General features: G+C 42.6%; 1 protein-coding gene across 1 annotated transcript; it reads right to left on the bottom strand.

The window, feature by feature from the left end:
• Positions 1 to 8728: 8728 nt before the first annotated feature.
• On the bottom strand, positions 8729 to 17538 carry tbx22 (T-box transcription factor 22). The gene is made up of 8 exons (XM_020079453.2): positions 15016 to 17538; positions 14350 to 14608; positions 12956 to 13057; positions 12708 to 12882; positions 10995 to 11159; positions 10173 to 10237; positions 9858 to 9943; positions 8729 to 9774 (listed from the first exon to the last, which is right to left on the bottom strand). Exons 1-8 carry the CDS (start codon positions 15152 to 15154, stop codon positions 9227 to 9229), a joined length of 1539 nt encoding a protein of 512 aa, XP_019935012.1. The 5' UTR covers positions 15155 to 17538; the 3' UTR covers positions 8729 to 9226.
• Positions 17539 to 23212: the final 5674 nt, after the last annotated feature.

The raw sequence follows: 23212 nt of genomic DNA, 5'->3' as shown, positions 1-23212 counted from the left end.
GCCTTCTGCCACTCGCATGCCAGAGCCTCATTACACACACAGACACACACACGCTTGCAGTTCACCATATCCCATGGGGGGGTGAGTCTCAGCTGGGAGCCATTACAGGTGCCGTCTAAGCACACACAAATATCTTTACATGAACACACCCACAACCCTGTAGCTGATGGGAGTCCTCCAGAGTGGCACTCTGCCACCTCTGACCCTTTTTGTGTCCTTTCCAATCATCATCAGCACAGACTTAACTACATTCACAATCATCATCAGTGGCCCTAAACTGACACAGTTCCTGTATTTTGCCTATTACCAGATACTTCGATGAGCGGAACGTCTGCAGTTTGTTTGAGCACACACGCTTCGTTGGGAGTTTCCCGAAACACTCTGACCCCCACTGATCCACCAGTTGTCAGTCATTCCTGCCAGCAGTTAGATCACCTGAAATTAAAATTCCACGTCCCTCTGTAAAGTTAAGGTAAGTCTAGTTTTTAATCTATTTTAAGCCTTCAGTGGTTCCTTTCTTCTCTTTAAACATGATTAAAGCAGAGGGAGAGTCTGTCATGTCCTATTTTCTCTCTGTCCTGTGCATCCTAACACATGGTGCTGGGATGCTTCCTCCAGATGTAGTGGAGAATATTCCAGTACGAGCACTGCTCAGGGGGAAGCCTGTGTTTGTGTGTGTCAGGTGTTGATACCTGGTGGTTCTCCCGTCCTGTGCCGTCAACACAACCTTGTTCCGAGTCCTAGAGGAGTGTAAGTTGCTGACAGGCAGGGATCCGGTGAGCTGGTGGTCCTCTCCCCATGGTTGACCTGTCTGCTTCTGCACAGAGTGGGGGGGGGGGGGAGCTGCTAAGAGCCACACACATGCTTGGCTCAGTGAAAACGCTTTAATTGCAATGAAGGGGGCTGGTTGGATGTTTTTACATGAGTCACACACAGTATGTCCAGCAAGGGATCAGCCGGAGAGAATACATGCAGCTAAATCCCAATATTTTATCTTGAGAGTTAAATATAAGGAAACACTAATTTACTGGTGTATAACCTCTCGATAGGTTCATAATAATTTCTCAGAAGTTTCCCAGAAAGATTTATATAATATGGTTTCATAAGAGAAAAAGCGATGGCAGGAACACGCATAACTTGAGTCATTCAGTCACTGCACAGCCTGACATTTAAAAAATATTGTCTGGAAACATAAGCACATAAGAATAATATAATAATACATGTGTTCAATAAGCTTTCCACAGTTAACAAAAGTGAATTCATATTTTGTTACATTTAGTGTTGAATGATTAATTTACACCATTTTGATGCAGTATATGATTATTTGTTTCTGTATTTTTTGTGCTCTGTGATGTTATGATAGTTTGATCTTTAATGTTAATACATATAATGAATAATGGATTAATACAAAAAAAATCTGAATCTGAATCAATTATGAAATCAGTTGTTAGTTGATACCTCAGACTGTATATAAAGGGTTCATACACTACTTGCGTTTGAAAGTGCTATCTTGCAGATACTGCCAAAACATTTAATTTGAATATTGGCTAATAATGCTTTTTTTGTTGTTCATATTGTTTGCTGTTAAAGTTGTGTTGTAGTTGAGACTGGTCTTCAGCAGTGTGAAGAGCTATGTCTCTGTAAGGTGGCACAGGATCCTTTTCCTCTCCTGAACTTCTTCTTCCCTTTCAGTCTCACTTTTGAAAGATTCAATTACAATGCGTGAAGGGTCAGGTCAAACACAGGAAGCCGAGCTGATTGGTTCTACTCAGATATCGATGGGCATGTGTGACCAATCGCTGCTGCCCAGGGCTTTCCTCAGTTTCCATCTGTGTGTGTCTAATCGTTCCAGCCAAAGGTTTCCACTCACCTCTTGACCATTGCTTCCTGTCAGATGTGTTAACGCTGCTTTTAATCAGTTTTACTGCCTCATGCGCACGCACACACAAACACACACACACACACACACACACACACACACACACGCCAATACAGCTGGCCCTATCCATCCCTGCCCTGCAGAGCGTGCCTTGTTAAGATTCAACCAATCCTCTGCTCACACCCTCACAACCTCTGCACCCACACACACATACACACCTGATCCTACCACCCCTCTCCTCACCCTGTTAACCCCCCTCCACTTGACCCTCACCTCACCCCATCACCCACCCTGATATCTCTTACAGTGAAACAACCCGTGAACAAGGACATGTAGCCTTGTCTTTTACTCTTTATTGAGGCTGTCTGCCAGTCTATGTGTCTACACTGCATCACAGCATACAGCCCTTTATCTTTATTGCATTATAGTTATTCACCTTACACAGGGAACTGTTGCCTCAGGCGATCAAATCACTCATTTAATCCGTGTGCTGCAAAACTCTGTTGACACTTTTCTTCCTTCCCCTCCGTGTGTGCAGTGCTCAGTGTTTTTAGCTTTAAGGAAGCAGCTTGACGAAAGAGAGTTGTTTTGACAACTATGGATTAGCGTGAAATTTGCTACAGATATTCATGTTCAAGTTTTCCTCAGGCTTTAATGTTCCCCACGGCCAAATTTCCCCAATACTTTGCTTTTTGACCAAATACCAACTAATAAATCCCATCAGCCTCAGTTGTACTTTGTGTTTAGTGTTGATTTGTAAATATTGATATGCAAACAGGCTCAACTAAGATGCTGAACATGGAATCATGATTTTGTTATGCTCAACCCATAGATATTTATTTAGCTAATGTTAGTTTGGATTATTTTGCATGTTTTTGTAGATTTTATTTGGCTATGTGTTACTTAATAAGTATTTAATATAAAATTGATAAAATCTTTTTCACCTGAATGTTTGTTTGTTGGTTTAACTGTTAGAAGGATTACGTAAAAACTATTTCACAGATTTCCACCAAACTTGGCGGAGAAGTGCTGATGCACACAATTTTTTATGACAAATTAGTCATTTAGGTTTGCAGACCACTTCCTTTTTTCTGGGTTAGGGTTAGATGTAAATGGCAAGTATTAATAAAGAGATTTTTTAGTCTTGATGATCACTCAAAGAGCTTCACAAAACAGTTTTGCCATTCACCCATTCACAAATACATTCATGTAGTGCATATATGTGAAACACTTTCTCGAACACATATCAATCATACACTGTCAGCACAGCCACCAGGGGAAATTTGTGGTTCAGTATCTTGCCCAAAGACACTTATGCACATGGAATGGATGAGACTGGGATCAACCTGCCAACCCTCTGGTTAGTGGAAGACCCTCTCTACATCCTGAGCCCCTGAGCCTCCGCCCGCAATATGTCTACTATAAGAACTAATGTGTGTAGGATTGTTAGGCCTTGACAAAGGTATGTACTATTCTGAGTGCAAAGTTTAAAGAGGTACACAGTTAAATAAAATGTAGTTCACATAACAATCAATAACAATCATATATTTATAAATATGGTTGTGTTTACTGCCTTTCTATAACCTAGAAACATTCACCTAGATATTGTAGATTTGTTGCCCTAACTACATGTTTCACTTCTGTAGTATAGGTTAGGAGTAAATATGGTGCAGCTCTGCAGTTGTTGACAAGATGACTGTTTCCTCATAATGAGGGAAACAGGAAAAGCGGAGATCTATTAATAAGATTTATGGAATTACATTATTATTATACCATGGATGTAACAGATCTGGTTGCGTGTGTGTGTGTATGTGAGAGAGTGTGAGAGAGGGAGAGAGAGAGAGAGAAAGAGAGTGTGTGTGTGATGCATATGGTAAAACATTCTGCAGGTCTGCTGTTAGTCACACTGCCGCGTCTCAAATTGAATTAGCGTTGACAGCGCACAGCGCCAGCCGCGTGTGTGTGTGTGCACTGGGGGGCACTCACTGTTGGCAAGCTGTCTGTGTGTGTGTGTGCAGGTGTGTGTGTGTGTGTGTGAAACAGAGAAGAAGAGAGGGCCTTCTCCCCTGAAATCAATTAAGTGAGTACAGATCTGTAGTAGTGGGGGTGAGAGGGGCACATCCTGTAGAGGGCAGCCCAAGACAGACAGCACCATCTGGGGCAGCAGGCAGGTTGACCCTGGGCTGAGACATGAAAGAAGCAGGGCACGGATAAGAAGAGAGCAGAGTACAAGCCAGCGTTAAATCACTCCTTTCTCCCCAGCCCATTCCCTCGCCCCATCCCCTCACCTGCCATCCGATACATCAGCCATGGAGCATCATTCTCCCTCAATCACTCTCCCTCTCTCCCCCCATCTCTCTTTATCTGTCCCAGGAGTGATAACCTGTCATACACAGGAAACAGAAAGAGGTAAGAACGATCCATCCCTTTGTCAGAGACAGGCGTATAGGGCCAAAGAGAAAAAGAATATCTCACATCTCTTGTTCCAAAAGAGTTGATTTATAGGTTTGTATTAAATAAAATCAGTGCCAGAGAGGGCCTCGCTGTAATGCACTTATTCTCTCTGTTTCTCTCTCTCTAGCCTCTCTCTTACACACACGCGCACACACACACACACACACGCACCTGTAGAGACCCCCTTCCATCAGACAGGAGAAGGAATTAGCTCTCCCCTTCATTTTCTTGGGGGGGAGGGATGACCCCGTGTGATGGACAGCCAGGGTCAGAGTTTGTGTTGTGTTGGTCATAAGCTGAGTGTTGACAGCCCTCTCCCCACCACGCTGCAGTCTAACACACGGCTCCATTGATGACCAAACACTACACGAAAGATTGAGTAATTGAATTACATCAACCATGGACGTGGTAAAACACTATCATCTGTGCAATGTTGACTTTTTTTGAAGTGATCCCGTAGTTTATTCAGTATTAACAGAGGCACATACATCACTACAATATTTCATTTATTTTGTTTACTTTGCTTTTATGTCACTGGTTAAAGAAAGATTCAGATTTATTAACTTTTAGTGGAAATGCCAACATTTAACAATACTAAATTGCAAATAAGATAATAACTATTTTCAACAAAAATACTTTAATTATACTGTTTAATTATCCTAATTAAACAGTGGTGGAGGAAGTATTTAGACCATTGATTAAACATTGTAAATGGTAATTAAAAAGTTATACAACAATTGAGAAATACTACACCATTAGTAAAAGTCATGAATTCCAAATAAAAGGTTCTTGAGATATATAATTTTTTTTGGTCATTTTTCATTTGAAGGTCAAATTATGTTCCATTTTTTAGAAAGAAAAACCCTTTAAAAACCCATTTTCCATTCCCGGATTAGCTGAAAATACTGGACATTATTGCACAGTGTGATTTCCTCACCCACAGAAAAGCTCATGTTCACAGGACAGCAATGAAAAGTAAAAGTACTCATCATACAGAAAGCCCCCAGTAATATTATATTACATTATGACATTATGTCACTGATGGATTGACTTGTAAGCAATATTTCTATCGATTAGTCAATGGATTTAATTTACCTACTTAAGATTCGATTGTGTAATTTAATATTTTATCATTATATGTTTTAAATCAGTCTCATAATTTGAATGTAGAATGTTACCTAAACGAAATCTGTAGCTAGGGGGGACAAAATGGGGGAAAGTTCTTTATCCACAATCTTTGTAAAAAGTAGAAGCACTTTTCATGTTCCAGAAACATGCCTGTGTTTAATGAACACACAGCATTGCTGAGTGCGAGAGCTGTCTAGGTCATTAACACTTTCTCTGATGAATGACATCAGTGTGTGGCCCAGATGAAGCTCTTAGAGGAAACCCCAATTCACACACACACACACCAGGTGCCAGGCCATATGTTAAAGATGTTTGTCGTACACTCATCTAACCTCTGCTCCTGTAAGACAGGGGTCTGTCAGAGAGCGCATGCCTGCGTAATGCCCCAGTGACCTCTGTCTACACACACAAGGACATGCAGCAAAGAGTATGAATACACATACATCCACAGAAACATGCAAATACAGGACGGCTTCTCCATGGTCCTGTCAACACGCCTGTGATCTAATGCTCCTGATCACAACATGGGCGAGAGGCGAGCACCTTCACTATCCGTGAGGCACAATGTAGTGCAGTGTCCGGCTGCTTGATAGGGCAGTAGTGAAGCGCTTAATAACTGTTAAACTGCCCTTGCTTTTCACATTACTCACTCAGCGTAATTCAATTTCAGCCACAGCTGGTTTCACTTTCAACTTTACAGCTGAGCTCAGTCATGTCCCATAATCTGACCTGATAAATAACCAGCTTTTATTGAGTTTGCAGAGAAAACAGCGTCCAGTATGAACCCTCACAAGAGACGCAGCCAAACGAGAGCAAGGCTGGAGGGCATGAGGCCGAATAGGAAAAGGTGTTTGTGTGTGTGTGTGTGTGTGTGTGTGTGTGTGTGTGTGTGTGCAGTCTTAGTTGTGTATACATCCCAGTGCTAGTGAGTGTATGACTGCTATTATTAGGAGAATAAATATGTGTGTGTGTGGTGTGTGTGTGTGTGTGTGTGTGTGTGTGTGTGTGTGAATGTGCAGCGTGTGCAGTGTATGTTAATCTAATGAAGGTTAGAGTATATTTACACGTTCCGACTCTCCGCTGAGCTTCTCTCCTGTTTCAGGATGCCATTTCACATGATTGGAAACAAATGACTTCAGGGTCAAATTTCTCTCCCTTTACTACCTGTCAATCACTCAGGAAGGGCCCAGAAACTTTCCCTCCTCGTGTTATTACACAGTTGAATCAGCACAGTTTCCATGTTATTTCAGCCACTATCTTCAAGAGGCTTATGTGGACCGCGTATAAGCAACTCAACAAAACGAAGACACTAACACGCTAATGATCGACAGGCTGATTAAACGTTAACCCAGTGGTCGTTTAAACTTTGGGGGTCTAGCAAGTTCTTAAGCAAGAGTGAAGACACAGTTTGTTAAGATAAGAAAGACCAAAGGAAAAGTTGGGAATATAGTAAAAATACCTGAGTGACAACCATTTACACTGACATCATCTCTAAAGCTCACTTAAAAACACAATGTCTCGCTTGTTTGTCACATACAAGAACCACAGTGTAACAATGACGGACGTTATAGCTCCTGACTAAGAAACCTTTTACAACAACGTTGTTTTCCATTTTTGTCCCAGGCTAATTAAACAAATGTGACACGTTAAGTACTAACCTTTGTAGGTGCGAGGCATATTTCCAACTGTCAAACAGAGCTAGCTGTCTAACCTGTTTCCCTATAGATATGAGAATGTTTTGATTTTTTTAAAATCTAATTTTCTGCAAGAATGTGAATTTGTGTTTTTCCACAAAATGGCAAAAATGTTTCTTCTATAAAAAATATGGTTTTAGATTTAAATTGTTGCCAATTGTTTTATAAGAGACTATTTGTATTTCCTCAAAATATAAGACTGCAAACAACCCCCCCTAAAAGAAAACCATCTATTTTGTTCTTTATCACTTGCAATAAAGCATAGATGTATTTATACACTAATAACGGCAGGTGCTTACATCTTATTTCTTGTAAGGTTTGCTACAAGTGTGTGTGTGTGTGTGTGTGTGTGTGTGTGTGTGTGTGTGTGTGTGTGTGTGTGTGTGTGTGTGTGTGTGTGTGTGTGTGCATTACTACACTGAGAGTGGCAGGTGCAAAGTTCAGCTCTCCGGGTATGAAAGCAATTTGTCTAACTGAAAGATCAGGAATTAGCCGGGAGTTTCAAATGATTGTCTAACATCGGCAAACATGGAAATGACAGACAGTATCAAATAACCAGCACAGATTATATCTGTCCGCAGACAAAGGCCAGGCTGTTGGATGGCGCACCTGACCGCTCGCTGAAACCCGGGCCATCCCCTGCCTTAGTTCCTCAATTAACTCCTTCCTGCTATTTCCACGTCCAGCGTGTATTAGTTCACTGCGATGCTCGTCCATGACAAGTAAATTGCTGTTTGGTTATGACCGTTTGTCGGGAAACAGGCCATTTCCCCCCGCTTTGCCTAAACCGCTGTTCCTAGCTCTGCTGAGGGAGAGAGTAAGAAAGAGAGATGGGGGGAGGGATGGTGCTGGGGTTTGAGTTTGAGCTGAAGGCAGGAATTATCACATCAGTGGCTGAACGGGCGTGCCCCCTTTGCTAGGGACAAAAAAACACAGCATTATGTTGGCCCACAGTAGTGAGAGGTTTTCATTCGGCACCCACTCCCTGTTCCTCATGCCACACCAGAATTTCTGACAGCCGTCCACATGACTCCGAAAGTCAGCTCTTCACTCAGCAGTATTGATTTACTGTTGATCCTGGAACGATGCTACAACAATGATGACACGACTGCTTTTAGTCCATTTCAGACTTCAAGGAGCCTTGTCCCAGTCCCGTTTCAGACTGTGGCTAATAAAAGCCCCTACAGAATAACCGTTTCACCTCCATGCGTCCCTGATTAGTCCTATTATTGGTAATAAAGTACAGGAATGGAAACTGGCTGCCTGAATCTTGGCAGCTGTTGTTCTTCCCCTAAAATCACAAAAAGGCCTGATGAGCTCATGTTATTAGTCAGGGGTGGCCAAGTCTGACACTGGGATTCATCTGAGTTCGGAGCTCGAAAAACTCAAAACACGCTTGTGTTCAGTTCCAGTGAATACCTCTAGATTATTGCAACATAATGTCTTTCCCATCACAGGGGGAGATATTCATCTTATCTTATTACAAAGCACTGTCACTCAATAGCACTTGTGTGTTTTTGTATATACTCTATATTCAGATCAGTAAAACAAGTTTCCTCTTTCACTTCGTGTACACATATATGTGTATGAGAAAATAATGTTTTGAATGCCAGCGTATGATCAGAACAAAAAATATGAAAAATATTTATTTTAATGGGCACTTATGGTCAGTTTAATTAACAGTCATTGTCGTTATATTACATACCTCAGGTAAGGTCCTATTGTTGATGCTCTTTACGGCATGTGAAGAAGTTAAGGCAGCAGAGGTTCTTCTGCACCATAAAAACACTGTGTTTTCTGTCGCAAATAAAAATCTACATCCTGCCTACATTTAGTCCACTGTTGGTGTTTCGGAGAGGAGCTGCTCACAGTCTGCTTCAGGATCGGTTTTTGTGCTGGTGAATCCAACACTCTGTACAAAATAGTTTTTAAATGCAAAAACTCCCCCAGAGTTCTCTATTTGTTGGTCCTTAGAGTCTTGCACAAAGAGACTGAGGCCTCTCCGTCTTGTTGCAATAAGCTTTGGCTTCTCATTCTCAATGGGCCAGAGTCTGCAAGTGCGGTCCAGCTGTCAGAGGCAGTGGTTGGTGGTCGGGTGCCATGGAGACTGGCGCAGCAGACAGTCTGTGGTGTCCTCGGCGAGTTTGGCGTGCCGGGATATAGCTGTGAGTTGGGGGCTCAGGGGGAAGCTGTAGCGGTAAAGACAGTAAGGGCCTGCAGTGTCAGAGAGATGCGGCAGGAGAGAAGGCCCCTGAGGGCTGAGAGGGCTGTGGAGGGGAATGAGACAGGGGGGGCTCCCCGCAGATCCGTGAAGACAGGGGTCCCTGCAGTGGGGAGGTTTCTTTCCCTGCAGGGCCGAGAGGAGCGGGAGGTCTGCGAGCGGAGACAGCGGGGGCAGGCCCCTCAGTCTGTCTGCGCCCAGGGAGGAGAAGGCTCTGCTGGGCAGTGGGGAGGTGCCGCCGGGCAAGGTGATGGAGGTCTTGCCATAGAGGGGGAGAGCAAGGGTGTGGAGAGCAGAATCCTGGCAAGTGAGCGCAGAGACGGAGAACGGGTGAAGGGTCGGAGACGAGGGGAGAGGGAACAGGCTCTTCACGCCGCTGGTCAGCGACCCTGAGCTTCCTGTAGAAGAAGAAATCAGAAACATGAATCACAGATACACAAAAATAAAAAACTGAAAATGTATAAGAGCTGCAGCACAGCACCTTGGAGCTGTATGGTGAAGGGTTTGAAGTCCAAGCTGAGAGGGCTTCTCCAGGGGTATGACTCCAATAAACCATCCAACACCCCTCTGTAAACACACACACATACAGCATATACTGTAAAAACACTTAAAAATGTTATTCCAGGTTTTTAAATATTAGTTCTGAGAGGTGTGAAATCCTGCACGACGCACTTCAACTTCATTTGAAGGGTTTATGTGGCATCAGGTTTCAGTGGTTGAACCCTAAATCCCTCTTGGGTTCTTTAGTGGAATTCTTTCTGTGCTAAAATAAGTGTGAGGCTGAGTTTTTCTGTACCTGTTCCTTCCTGGATCTCTGAAGCCCTTGGCGAACGGGTTCCTGTCAATCTTCAGTTTTGTGATCTTGCCCATGAGAGAAGAACAGACACAGAGTTATAAGAGTGGAGGTGTCAAACAGTGATGTGTTAAGCTAACAATGAGCTCAGCTTTACTGCAGCGTAGAGAGTGGCAGAGATCTCCCTCGGGGACTGCATCTCCCAGCAGCACCCAGCAGGGCGATCAGCCATGTCAAATAGGGTTCTTGGAGAAGGGCGTTCGAGGGTTGTACAGTTTTATATGGTGCTTTAATGGGGTTTGGAATTCAGCAGTCGGCCCAGTCGCAGCTCGTTACTGAGTTTCTGTAATAATACGTTCCCTGATCGTAAACTGGGCCCTGATGAAAAGAGCTGGCAGTCCCCATGGATGGCTCTGTTACAGGAGGAATGGCGGCCAACACTGGGGTCAGCTCCCCTGCACGGGAACACACATGCCCACTCTGAACAACTGACCCCGCTGAAAATCAGGACCCTGCAATTTATGATCTGGTTGAGACCACAGGGGAGTGGGCCTCCTCATCTTCACGATGTGGAGATTAAAACATTTTTATGAGAGGTCAAAGGTCCCTGAGCTGTTGACTGGATCATCAGGGTGATGACTCGAGACCATCTGCTTTTTGAATATTTTGGCGACATACAGCATCAATTATTTGTATTTGCATCTACTAAAGTTCAGTTGTTTACAAGAGTAAACTTCTGAATAAATATGTCCTCAGCACACACAGTTTCTTAACCCCAGCATTTTATTATTCTTACAGGATGATCCGGTTTCAGTGAGTGTTTACCTGTTGGTTCTGATAGGCTGTGACCGTGGTGAACTCAGTCTCCGGGAATGAGAAGCTGTGCACCCCTTCAGCAGGCAGCGACTGGATCTGAGACAGGTCCATCCGAGGGTCGTGCCGGATGATGTGCACCCGTGGCTTGTACTTATGCATCGACTGGAGAATAATCTGCATCGGGAGATGAAGATGATATTTAAAATTCTGTCAGGTGGGCCTTTATTATATCAACATCTGAAAGAAGAGATGCAGAGACAAATCTAAAAGGTCTCCAACTAGCAATTGTTTATATCATCAGTGAGTCTGAAGATTGTATTTTTCAATCAATCATTTGATGTATATAAAATCAGATTTCCTCTGTGATGTCTTCCAATTGCTAAACACAGACTAAGATTTTTACTGCATCAAACAAAAAAAGCTAAATCCTGATAGTTGAGAGGCTGAAATCTGAGAATATTTGGCATTTTGCTTAAAAAATGTAATAATAATGTCTTTAACAATATTAATGTGTTGATCAACTAACAAAATGTTTGTCTGTGAATTATGTGTCAATTTCAGAACATTTTAAAGATATAAGGATTGAAAAACTGGGGAAACGCCTGTCATGCAGTTTCTATTGGTATTAAATCTGAAAAGTGATAGGCCTAATACAACATAGCATATAACAAATATAACTATACAGGGTTTGACCAGTGAAAACAAAATAATATGCTGTTTAATAACATAACCTCAGCTATTATATTAAACTACAGCAAGAACTGAAATGTGCTATTAAACAATTAAACCAACAAAAGCCACCAAATGCCATTCACATAACAATTTAATAGAAAATAACATGATTTGAAGTTGACATTACTATATAAACTTAACAATCATGTTTGCCTGAGGCGACCATTGACAGCAAAAGAACATAATTAAAAGTAATAATGTGACAATGTATTTAACTAAATAAATAAGAAGAATTAGTAATAAGTAGTTCTGTAATGTGTTATCATTATGCTCATTTGTAAAAATTAACACAATTGTTAATTTATGTATATATATTATAATCTAATGTATAATATGTGTCAGTTTCAAAAAAGTTTCAAAACTCTTCTCTATAATTGTTTAAATCCTAAATGAGTGGACGAAGTCAGTTTCCATGATCTGAACTGACCACAACAGCATTTTGGATTATCAAGCTGTTTTAGCGGAGCAGGTTTCAGCTCCACAGAACAAACACTGTCTCTACATTCCTTCATCGTACACCAGAATTATAAATCCTCCACACACAGTTCACGATCTATATTCAGTGGTGGTTTTATAAACAGGAGGATCAAGTCAAAAGCCTCCTACAGCCTCTCAGTCACCACATCTGTCACATCTGCACATGAGTGAACTTATACAGGAGGTTGTTGAGCAGAGAAGGATTTCCACTTCCTTTTTCCCTGAAAGACATGCAGACTTTCCTTCCTAAAAATTCATCCAGTATACTTTCAGATCTGACAGCAATCTGAGCAGGACTGTGTCAGACTCTGGTGCTCCACTATACCATTAAGAGAGAAATTATTTTCCTATCTGAACCCAATGAGATGGTGAGAAATATAATTAACATGTGGAATTTTAAAACTAATTTTAAACAGTGTTTGTTTAACCATGTCTCACCTGTGGGCCAACTATAGCCTATATTTTCTACTGGACAGAAAAGAGTAAGCACCACTGCTCAGATGTGTTACCTACATGTCCCTTATCGTCCATCTCATTGTTGGTGAGTTTGACGCGGTCGAAACTGATGACCTGACGCATCCACGTCTCTCCTGCGCACGGCGAGTCCGGGTGCACGTAGAGCCGTGGAGAGATGCAGGAGTGGTCCGTGTTTCCAGCAACCATCCACTGCGAGCTGTGGTACACATACCTGCAGGGCAATATTCATCTCTGTAAATTCACAGTTATATGCATACAGAGATATGATAATTTAATATACACACCTGTAGCGTTTGGAGTCTACGGGCATGACGTCCATCGCGATGTAATACTGCTGGCACGGGTCCAGATTGCGCACTTTTACGCGCACTGAGGGAAACATCCTCCTAAAGGGATGAGAGGGAGAAGAGCTGGAGCTTCATTCAAATTATGACGTGTTTCAATTAAGTATATTGTTTTTGCTTTCAAATCTTCTGTTAAATTGGTAGAAGTAAGCTAAACACACTTTTCACGTAACAAACCGAGTCAGAATCTGATCAGGTTCAAACTTGAGGGCAGAAACTTTGCTTCGCGCAGTGGCCAAGTTCAGGGGAAAGTTCAGGGACATCGAGGGGCCATGGGGGCATCTTCGCTGCCGAGATTTATAGCGTGTGTTCGCGGTAATTGAATAAACGGAACCTTGATTTCAACGAGTGGTTATGTCCCAATAACTCATCGCATGGCGAAAAACCACAGAAGAGGTTGCACATGGCTACCTATCAGACCACAAATGAACTCCTTTGAAACTGAAAGATAAAGTTAATTTCATCGAACTAGAATATCTCCCATGCATGTCACAAGATTTCATTATGTAATTAATAGTCCGGGATGGGATAATATAGCTTCAATTTCTTATGGTCCCCGGCCACTGAAAAAATAGAGTTTAATTAAGTTTGACAAAATTGAATAACTTTACTTTAAACAAAGGACATGCATTTGTCTCATAACACATCATGTGCTCTGTTATTTCTGTAAGCCACAACGCACTTTTTAAAATTCCACACTCTCAAGACAAATAGGACACTAAACACAGATATATCAGGTCTCCAAAGTCTGTGTGTTTATGTTCATTTGCTCAGTAAACCAGAGAGTTCAGCCGCTCGCTCACTGCGCTGTCTGCGCCTTCAGAGCCGTTCCACCCCTGATACACAAGCACCTGTGTCCACAAGTAGTAAATATCATATCACATCTCATGACCACCATGTCTACTATTTCATATACGACACACATTAGAGCACATGTAATCATAACGCATGGCAAATAAATGACTTAAACGTCACTGTGGTTTAAGCTGTGGGGCCCTGGGGTGCAGAGTCTGGGGCCTGCTGTTAAATTGATAAATAGGAGGTTAAGAAATGATATATAAAAATGATTATAATTTAACAAATCGTACATATTATCCCCTTAAAAAATATAAGACAATGTCAGTGACAGTTTAAGACATTTAGGATAATTGTCATAAGACTGTATGAGTGGGCCCAGTAATTTTAGTTACACGGTTATTTCTCCTCTCTCCCCCTGGATATAGGGTAAAATAATTTGGAGCAAGAAGAACAACAATAAGAAAAGCAAAGAAACTATAAAGAGGCTTTCTCTAATCTGTGCACATGAGTGTGAACCCAGTTTCTCTTGACCAGACCTTCCAGCTTTAGTGATGATCATCTCGGTGCCGATCTCGTAGAATCTCTTCCACAGCTCTGAGCCCTGCAGCTCGACCCGGACCTCTCTATCCGCCCGGCAGTTGCTCTCCTTCGGCTTGTTCTCCGCTCTATCTGGGCCAGCCTCCTCGGGTCCGGGCCCGGCAGTCTGTCTCTGCGGCTCACAGGAGGTCTCCTCTGGACGTCGCTTAAGCGTTGAACCTGCTTTCTTCGTCTGACTGACCGGACTCTCATTCAGGCCTGGAGTGAACGGTTCAAAGAATGGCATGGGATTGAGAGAAAATGAGAAGAAGTATTTCATGCATTTTGTTCTGTAAAATCACTCATGATTTAATGCAGTTTATTTAACGCTTTGATCCTAATAAGTTGTAGATATTACCCAAATACTGATTTATAAAAAGAAAAAAAAAAGAAACGTTTCAGCAACAACATTAGAAAGCATTTACAAAACCTTCTGTGATTTAATTATATAATTTCGCCTTTTAATTGGTAAATACAACAATCAGGCAAATTTGAAAATTGATTGACTGCAAATCTGCTAGATCTGTGGTCGTTTGTTTTATTGTTCCATCTTGTGCGTAAAATGAATGGATGTAAAAGCAGCAAGTTCATCTCAAAAATCCGGCACGAGTTTCCATATGTCTCACCGGTGAAGATGCTGGTGTCGTCGCCAGTGTCTGCAGCCGAACTTGAATCGTGTCCCTCCGACAGTTTCCTCCTCTTGCAGGGCTTCCCCACCAGCGCCTCCACCGAGAACGCGTGAGCCCGGGAGCTCAGACCCTGCATCTTGGCGAAAGATCCCCTCGTTCTGCGAACCCTTTTATCCGTCTGAACTTTGACTTCGTCCTGCACTATAGGCTCGGTGCCCCTGCAGCTTATTCAGGGCAGGACGGGACAGCACAAGCAGCAGCAGCAGCAGCAGCACCCAAGGGAGCCCCTCTTCTCCGTGACGCTGCGTAATTGATCCGGTGCGTTCCCATGCGTTCTACAAGACGCACACCTTCATCCAAAATCCTTGATTACTGGCACGCCTCTCCCCCTTCACCACAATATTTCCCTCTCTTCCCCTTTATCCGTTCCTGTGTCTCCCCTTTCCTCTCTGTAGGGTAGAAGGCTTGTTCCTCTGGTTCCCCTCTGCGCGTCACAGAGAGGGAGGGAAAAGCGCAACATGCATTCCTCCACATGGGCCTGCGCTGCAGAAAACAAAACTCCATCCACCAAATTATCGATCCTTACCTCGACCTTAAAATCCGCTTTTCTCGAAACGAATAAGAAAACAGTCCACTACATGTGTTAAAATACTCTCAGGCTAAAGGCATCAAGTTATCTCTCTTTAAACACGGCAGTGTTTAGAAGGACCGCAAATTATTTATCAGTATCAACAGGTGACAGTCGATTCAAGACAGAAGTGAATCGCGTCATTTGAAAGAAAATAAGTTAAATTATCGAATATATTTTTCTTCGAGATTTCAATATAAAATATATTTTGCTCGGTCCCAGTGGCTTTTACGCGTGTAGGACAACCAGCACGATCTTTACGCACCATGTGATTAGGTGACCTTCACAAAAGTAGGGTTGTTTTTATTGTCGGTTCGATCCTCTTCATGCAACTGCAACCAATTCCTTCCCAAACACGTGGAAGTAAATTAATGAATTAATATAAATTCAACGAACTGACTGAATTTGTGTGTTTCAAGCACTTTTTCTCTTAGGCCACTCTTTTGCAGAAACAATCGTCTTGGTTGTTTCCCATGATGCTTCCCCTCCATTTAGACAGCGCATAGATAAATACAATGAACATTGCAGAGCACCAGAGGGGGAATCGAGGCACAAATATTTAAGTCTGTTAATTCAGACCATCTGGAGAAAGTAAAATATCTCCACCAAACTCGCTGCGTTGCTGCTGAAGCTAACATTTCCTATATTAATTTGCAGGCTTTTCCTTAAAGCATACTCTTGTCTCTCCGGCACAGAAGTGGGATTTTTTCTTTTTTCTGTCTCTCTTTCTTTTTGCGGTGCCCACTGAGGGTGTGCGCCAGTCTGGATTTCATAAATGCGGAGATCAGATGGAATTTGGCGCACTTGGAGGGGGGGACTGGGCAGTAATGACAGCTCGGGATTATTACATTACTGCTCGACATGAAATGGATCCGCTTTACACAAATAGAAGTCATCGAAAGGCTCTATTTAAAATGTTTTTTAATCACATGATATAATTGCTGTGAGGAGAAAACAAATGAGGGCTGTGTTTACGGCACGGTTGGTTTGGTCGGTGATGGAAATCTCTGACAACAGCCTGGAAATAGAGAACTATGACCAACCGGAATCACATGTTCTCATGTCATCATAACCTGTTTCAGGACCACGGCCTGGATTTGTGTTTATCCTTCCCTACTTGTCGTTTTCTTTCAGTACTGTAGTAAAGTGCATCCTTTTAAAAGCCCGTCCTTGAGCAGTGGGAGGGAAACGCACCAGAAATAACGGCGCACAGTGCGTCTTCGTGTGGGCCAGCATGGTGCTGTCTCCTGTTGAAATAAAAGACTGAAGAAAGTGATAGAAATAGCCTGCGTATAGTTTCCTCTCGCCACACGTTGGAGATACTATTTTTCCACGTCGCCTCCAGTAGTCAGCTCATAAATCTTCGTCACGGGATTATGGGATGTCAGCCGAGTGATGATGGGCGCGCACTGGCCTCGCCTTTGCTCTGCTGAACACAACAGGAAGCTCCAAATGGTTGTTTTATGATTTTTAATCCGGTATCCAAAAAGAAATATGCGTCTGTTCCATCCAGGAATGTTTGGCACACATGTTTCCTCTTATTACGCACAATACGCACGCTTTGCGGAAGCCAGACTCAAATCCAATTTAACACGGGCCTCAGGTTTCCATTAAGCCGGAAGTTTGATGACCAGCTGCAATTAGGCTTTCCGATCACTGGGCTCCTCCAGGCTCGTGCTTACATGCTGCTGATTTGCGTACCCACGAGCTAATTAATAAGCATTTACGAATAATTGGTTAGCAATTGAAAGTTGGTGGCATAGACCTTTAAATGCACATCACCATTAACATTAAACTGATTCAAGTCCAACACATTCAGAATCAGGATAACTTTAACTTCCTTTGGTATAAAGGAAAATTCTGCTGTTTATAAAATATGTTTTTTATGACTTAACTTGTTATTTACCTCTATTTCAATATATAACTGTTTACTGTTTATTCTCTGCATAATTTGTTTTTCACTGTATAACACTGTGGGGTGTGTGCGTGTGTGTGCGTGTGTGTGTGTGTGTGTGTGTGTGTGTGTGTGTGTGTGTGTGTGTGTGTGTGTGTGTGTGTGCAAGCTGGTGCCCAAAGAGTAATCATGACCAGCCATAGACTCATGGTTACTGTAGATGTGTGTGTGTGTGTGTGTGTGTGTGTGTGTGTGTGTGTGTGTGTGTGTGTGTGTGTTTATAAACAGGCCTGTCTGCCTGTAACTCAGTGCTGAGTGGATATGACGGGCTCACTGATGGTTTGTTTTAAGTTGGATTCTGATGCTGAGCAGTTTGTGTGTGTCTCTGTGTGTGTGTGTGTGTGTTTGTGTGATGGTTATTCTGGGCATACAGGGTTGTCGGAGCGGATGCCCACTCACTGCCAAATGTCAAACTTCCACCACCCGTCCACTGTGACATATGTGGAGTGTTTGAATAAAGAACGCTGCACACACTTAGTGTGTCGTGGCACTAATGGGATGTGATTTCTCTATACTGCACTTGAATGAAGGCTCATCTGGAATATACACAAAGTTTACACTGAGACAATGGTGCGGTAACTGTGTCTAAAATTGGATGCTGAAAACCTCATGTGTTGTAGGGATTTCAAGTAGAGTAGGAGCTGTTTGTTATTTACCGGTTTTGTTATTGACTGCTTATACTGTAAACAGACAGTGGTGAAACATCCTGAGTGGATGTGGAAGAGAGTTATGGAAGAAGACATGGGAGCAGAAAGAGAACAAAGAGAAGCAGTCGAAGCTTTTTACAACAACCAATTACAGAGTGACAAATTCCTTTGACCCTGATATGTCATCAGCTCCACAGTGTGTGTGTGTGTGTGTATCCTGTCACATCTGCTCCTCATAACCTCCCGTCTTGTCCTTATCCCGAGGGTACAGCTGTGTGAGGTACACCACGCCTCTCAGACTTTCGAAGCCTCTGCAGGGATCCTCTGTGCAGGAACAATGTCCGTCCATGGCTCCTGATTTTTAACGGCTCTGGGATTCAGGGAGCAGCTTTAGGGAGAGTCAGTGAGACAATGATGATGATGATGATGATGACATCCCTCTCCACCTGTAGCAGTTAATTGACTGTGTCTGCCAACACTGTCACATATTGACCCTTGATTAGCTGTTGAAATGCATCCAGATCCTCTCATCCAATCAACTATCATTGAGAGAAACGTGAGCTTAAAGGCTCATTTAGCTGCTGCCATGATGTCTGGATACGAAAGAAGGAAATCTTACCTGCCAAATGAAAAAAAGAGTTGAAGCTGAACACTGTCTGCTACAACCAGAATCAAATCAGTGTCAAAGTGTTTCACAGCAACTATCATGGCTTCTGCAAATATGACTAATCAACACATATCTCTATTGATTAACTGAAATAAAAATGCATGCGTGTAAGAATAAAACCTGAATAATAATGCAAGTGAACAAACAACAGATCGTTTAAAAGATGAATGAAAGTAAAACATTTACTAAACATCCAGAGCCAGCTTTAAGAGATCATGTGTGTGACATCTGCAGTTGTTTCACTCAGAAATTAATGAAAGGCGAAAGCTGAGAAAAAATGATTAACACATAGTGTATTCAAAGCCGGATAGTTTCAGGATACTGTAGCCTCTGATATCACAAGACCTTAGTTATCCTAAAATGCCGTCTGCTAAATCTCTAAAAGTGCAGCTGAAAACAGCTTCATTTACTATATCACGTACTTTAATTACTGAGCCTTTTGTGAACCAATAAGCTTGGAGCTGTGGAGCGGAGAACCACAGACAGGATATGAGAGTTGGAGAAAATCTTACGATGCAGACAAAAGCTCTGTAGATTTTGGACTTTTCATGGATGTAGTTGACAGTGTCAAGAATATAGATTATCACCAGCTTTGTTCTTTACTCTGTAAAGATCAACACTCTCTAATCCTCAGGTAAAACTTTTCAGTTTGAGGCATAAAAAGTGAAAGGGAGCCTCACCAAATGTTTTTCTCCTTCACTTCAGAGCAACTAAAAGGCTTGTGCCAAAAGACCTGAGAGGCCTCTCTGGTTCATACATAACAAAATCATTCAGGCACATTGTTGCGAGAATATGTAATGCTAATAATATTTTTAAAAGAAAACCAGGAGCTAATGTAATGACTTTAAAATAAAGCTACTGATTTTATACACTATGATCTATGTGTAATTGTAATGGGAGAACAAGACCAGGTCAGTTTCTGTTGTCTGCCTTCAACATGGAATATTAACTGAAACACAGCCTGTCAGGAACATGAATTAACCAGTGGTTCCTTCTAACCCATATCCAAGCTGCTGCTGCTCAGCAAATCCTGAGGAATAAACGCAGCTGCATCTGACAAAATCAACACACAGTTAAAGACAACAGGTATGCTCTGATTTTTTCTATATATCCAGGCAACATGATCACTTTGAGTAAAGTAGGGGACAGAACATCTTATTTTGTCTCCCACAGACTAGGTAACTTACTGTTGCAGGCAAGCTGCAACAGTAAGTGTTGTGAAAAGTCATTAAATGTTTTGAAAAACATGCAACACTGTCTTTGTGAGTAAATGAGACAACCTTGTCTCCTTAAAGTTATGAGACTCTTCTGCCAAAAATAAACTCATATGTGCAGGGGATGTAAATAATAAAGTGTCAGAATTGACGTTAGGCGGAGGTTGGGGTTGATGGATGGGTCTATGATCCACAATCTTTTTTGAACCTAACTAAGTAGTTTTTGTGCCTTAACGTAATCAAGATGTGAACATATTCCACAACCTTTACAGAATATGTATTATTGCTACCATGACAACAAAGATTTAGTACTCCTGCTATATTGGCATGTGCTTAATCAATATGATTGTTTAGGATGGAGGACATTACTTTTTCGGTTTTTAACTCATTTTCCCCAAATGCATGGCTATGATAATACAAATTTGAGCTGGTTTATCTGATATTTTGTTGTGTGACTGGATGATTTAATAAAATGAAATAGAATATTTTTTACATGCTTACAGGTCAAATATATATTTACTTTTCATATTTTGGGACTTGGCAAATTCATTTAAAAACATAATTAAGGCAACATCAGTTCTACAGAAATTGGATTTAGGACAGGACAGGATTTCAGTAAAGTAGCCTTCAAATATAAATGTCAACATATTTTGCTGTTTTGATTTTTCTTTTAGTCTGTGAATACCTCCAATTCATGGAAGTGGATTTGATGGAGCACCACTTTAAACTGGTTTTAAATGAAGTACCATGTGGGCTCGCTTTCTGGTCATAGTCAGCACTCGGATTTCTGGAATAATTGCAGCCAATTTACAAATTCATTAACTTTACATCAGTGAAGCCAATGTTGTTTAGTTCTTCCCTCCTATCCATCACCTCCCTGTCCCTCTGAACTCTGGTCTCTCGGCTGGCAGCGTTTGGAGAGCCTGGGCATGGGGCCTGGTGCTGCTGCCTTCCCTCTGCCCACAGTGTAGGAAGATTTAATGGCTCATGTGCCACGGCATCCAGCCTTCACTGGCTCCCTCTGCCTGGTCGGGAGGGTAACGAGGGATCGGGGGCAAGAGGAAAACAGAGGAGAGGAGCGTGACATCTCTGCCAAGACGCACCCTCCTCCTCTCACCACAAGTGTGTTGTGAATTATCTTCTCCCTGCACCCCCCAGCCTCTTTTCTCTCTTTCTCCCCTTTTCTTATCCCTTGCTACTCACCCTCTTCCTATTAAACACATATAGATCTTCATCTGTCCACAGCACTTTCATGAGGCCTGCTGCAAATCTGGCTCCATGGCACATTTATCTCACTTGTTTGGATAGCTAATTCTTTTTGATGAAAATTGGCTTTTCTTTCTTCGCCTCTCTCTCTCGCTCTCTCTCTCTTACTGCCAGTAACTATGTGGTTAATGGTTGCGGTAAAAAGAAACAAAAACAGCCGTAATTGATAATGAGAGTCAGACTCTGCATGTGAGGATCCCGGCCGGGCATCTCTGCTCTCCTCTTCGTCTCGTCAGCTCCTCGGAGTGACGGCCCAGACGGGGGGCTCTGCCAAGCGGCACTTTGATTGAACGGGGCACTGGGATCCATGGGGGCTTTAGGGAGTTGGGATTTGGGAATACACATCTATGGGAATGAGAATTGTTCTTCCCAGAAGGATGTCAAGGGGGTGGAAATGTAATCCGCAGAGTGTTAGGGTGTAATTTCCTAATACCATAATGTGTAACAAGGACATTATGTTTGGATAAAATAATGCATACAAGCGAACAATGCCAGCGCTCCAACATAAACACAATGTCAGATTGTTAGCCGACTTCAGTGAGAGTTTGAAATGTGTTGAGGGCTTCTTCTGGTGTTGTTAACATGCATGGTGAAGGGAGGTAGTAATTATTCAGGGGAAAGCTGTCGCTCTGTGAGGGCATGTGGTGGGAGGTTGTTCACGAACCCCTTGGTCACACACGTCTTTGTCTGTTTCTGTCCCACCGAGGGCAATCAGTCTGAACACCAATATTTTTTATCAAAGCCTCGCCACAGTGCAGGGGAATTATTTTTAGATTGCCTTGATAAATGAGGGGTTTCATATATCTGGATGTGGTTGGGGGGGAGGAAGAATGAAATTTTACGAGAAAATAGAGAAAGAGATGGGGGAGTAAAAAAAAACTTGGCAGTGCCACAAAAGCTTTTAAAACAACATGTGAAAAATCAGCAGTTCTTTAACAGTTAGCTTGTCATTTTTATTTGCCTCTTTAGATGGTGGCAGCGGTTGTCTTTCAGGCCGTGCCAGCTGGGATCGGCTGCTGGCTGGAAGGCGCAGGCCTGGCCCCCGTTAGCACTCTTATTATCATCACCACACACTGTAATTCACATGTCAATCACAGCTCCGAGCAGTGCACGGCCGAGGAGAGCGGGGCTGGTTAGAAGGGGCCGCGACTGGGGTGATGGGCCGGGTGGGGCGGGGGCTGCACACTGAATACTTCCAGCAGGCCCTGGTCGGACCTTTCATTCCCCCCATCTCTGCAGAACGGTCCTGGATCGGGGTGCAATTGGCTCGGTGGTGCTGGCGTGAGCTGAGGCAGGAGGCTTTGCTGGACTGGCTGCTGTAAGAAAAGGAGTGACCTCTGAGGAGGGTTAAACTGTCAGAGTTTGGCTGGTGGGGCCTGGCTCGATTTGGCTCTATAGCTGCGGTGGAACCAAGTGAAGAATGAGAATAGTGGGAATAATTTTAATCCATAGTTTTGAGCCAATAGTTGTTTAGGCTGAAGAACAGTGGCTTACACTGAATGAGGATTGTTTGAGCAATGAATTCAAAGACTGTGTATGCACTTTGTATGTGAACTGTTAATGAAGAGATGTCCTTCTATTCCGGTTTTGTTTCCATGGTAACCCTTCTCCACTGGATTTGAACAGGTTGCATCAGCTCTTCATAGGTTCAAATCTAGCTTAGTTATAACTAATTAAAACTACTTTGGATGTGTCACCTTCAGTATCATGAATGCACCATGGAGGCCAGTCTGTACGTCACAGCGGTTACTTTTTCAAATCTATTGTTTCAGTCTCTGTAAACTCAACGTCAACCCAACAATGTTTAATTGCTGCATG

Source organism: Paralichthys olivaceus, chromosome 9 (genome assembly GCF_024713975.1).
Source record: "Paralichthys olivaceus isolate ysfri-2021 chromosome 9, ASM2471397v2, whole genome shotgun sequence".
NCBI lineage: Eukaryota > Metazoa > Chordata > Actinopteri > Pleuronectiformes > Paralichthyidae > Paralichthys > Paralichthys olivaceus.
This window is presented reverse-complemented; position numbering and strand designations above follow the sequence as displayed.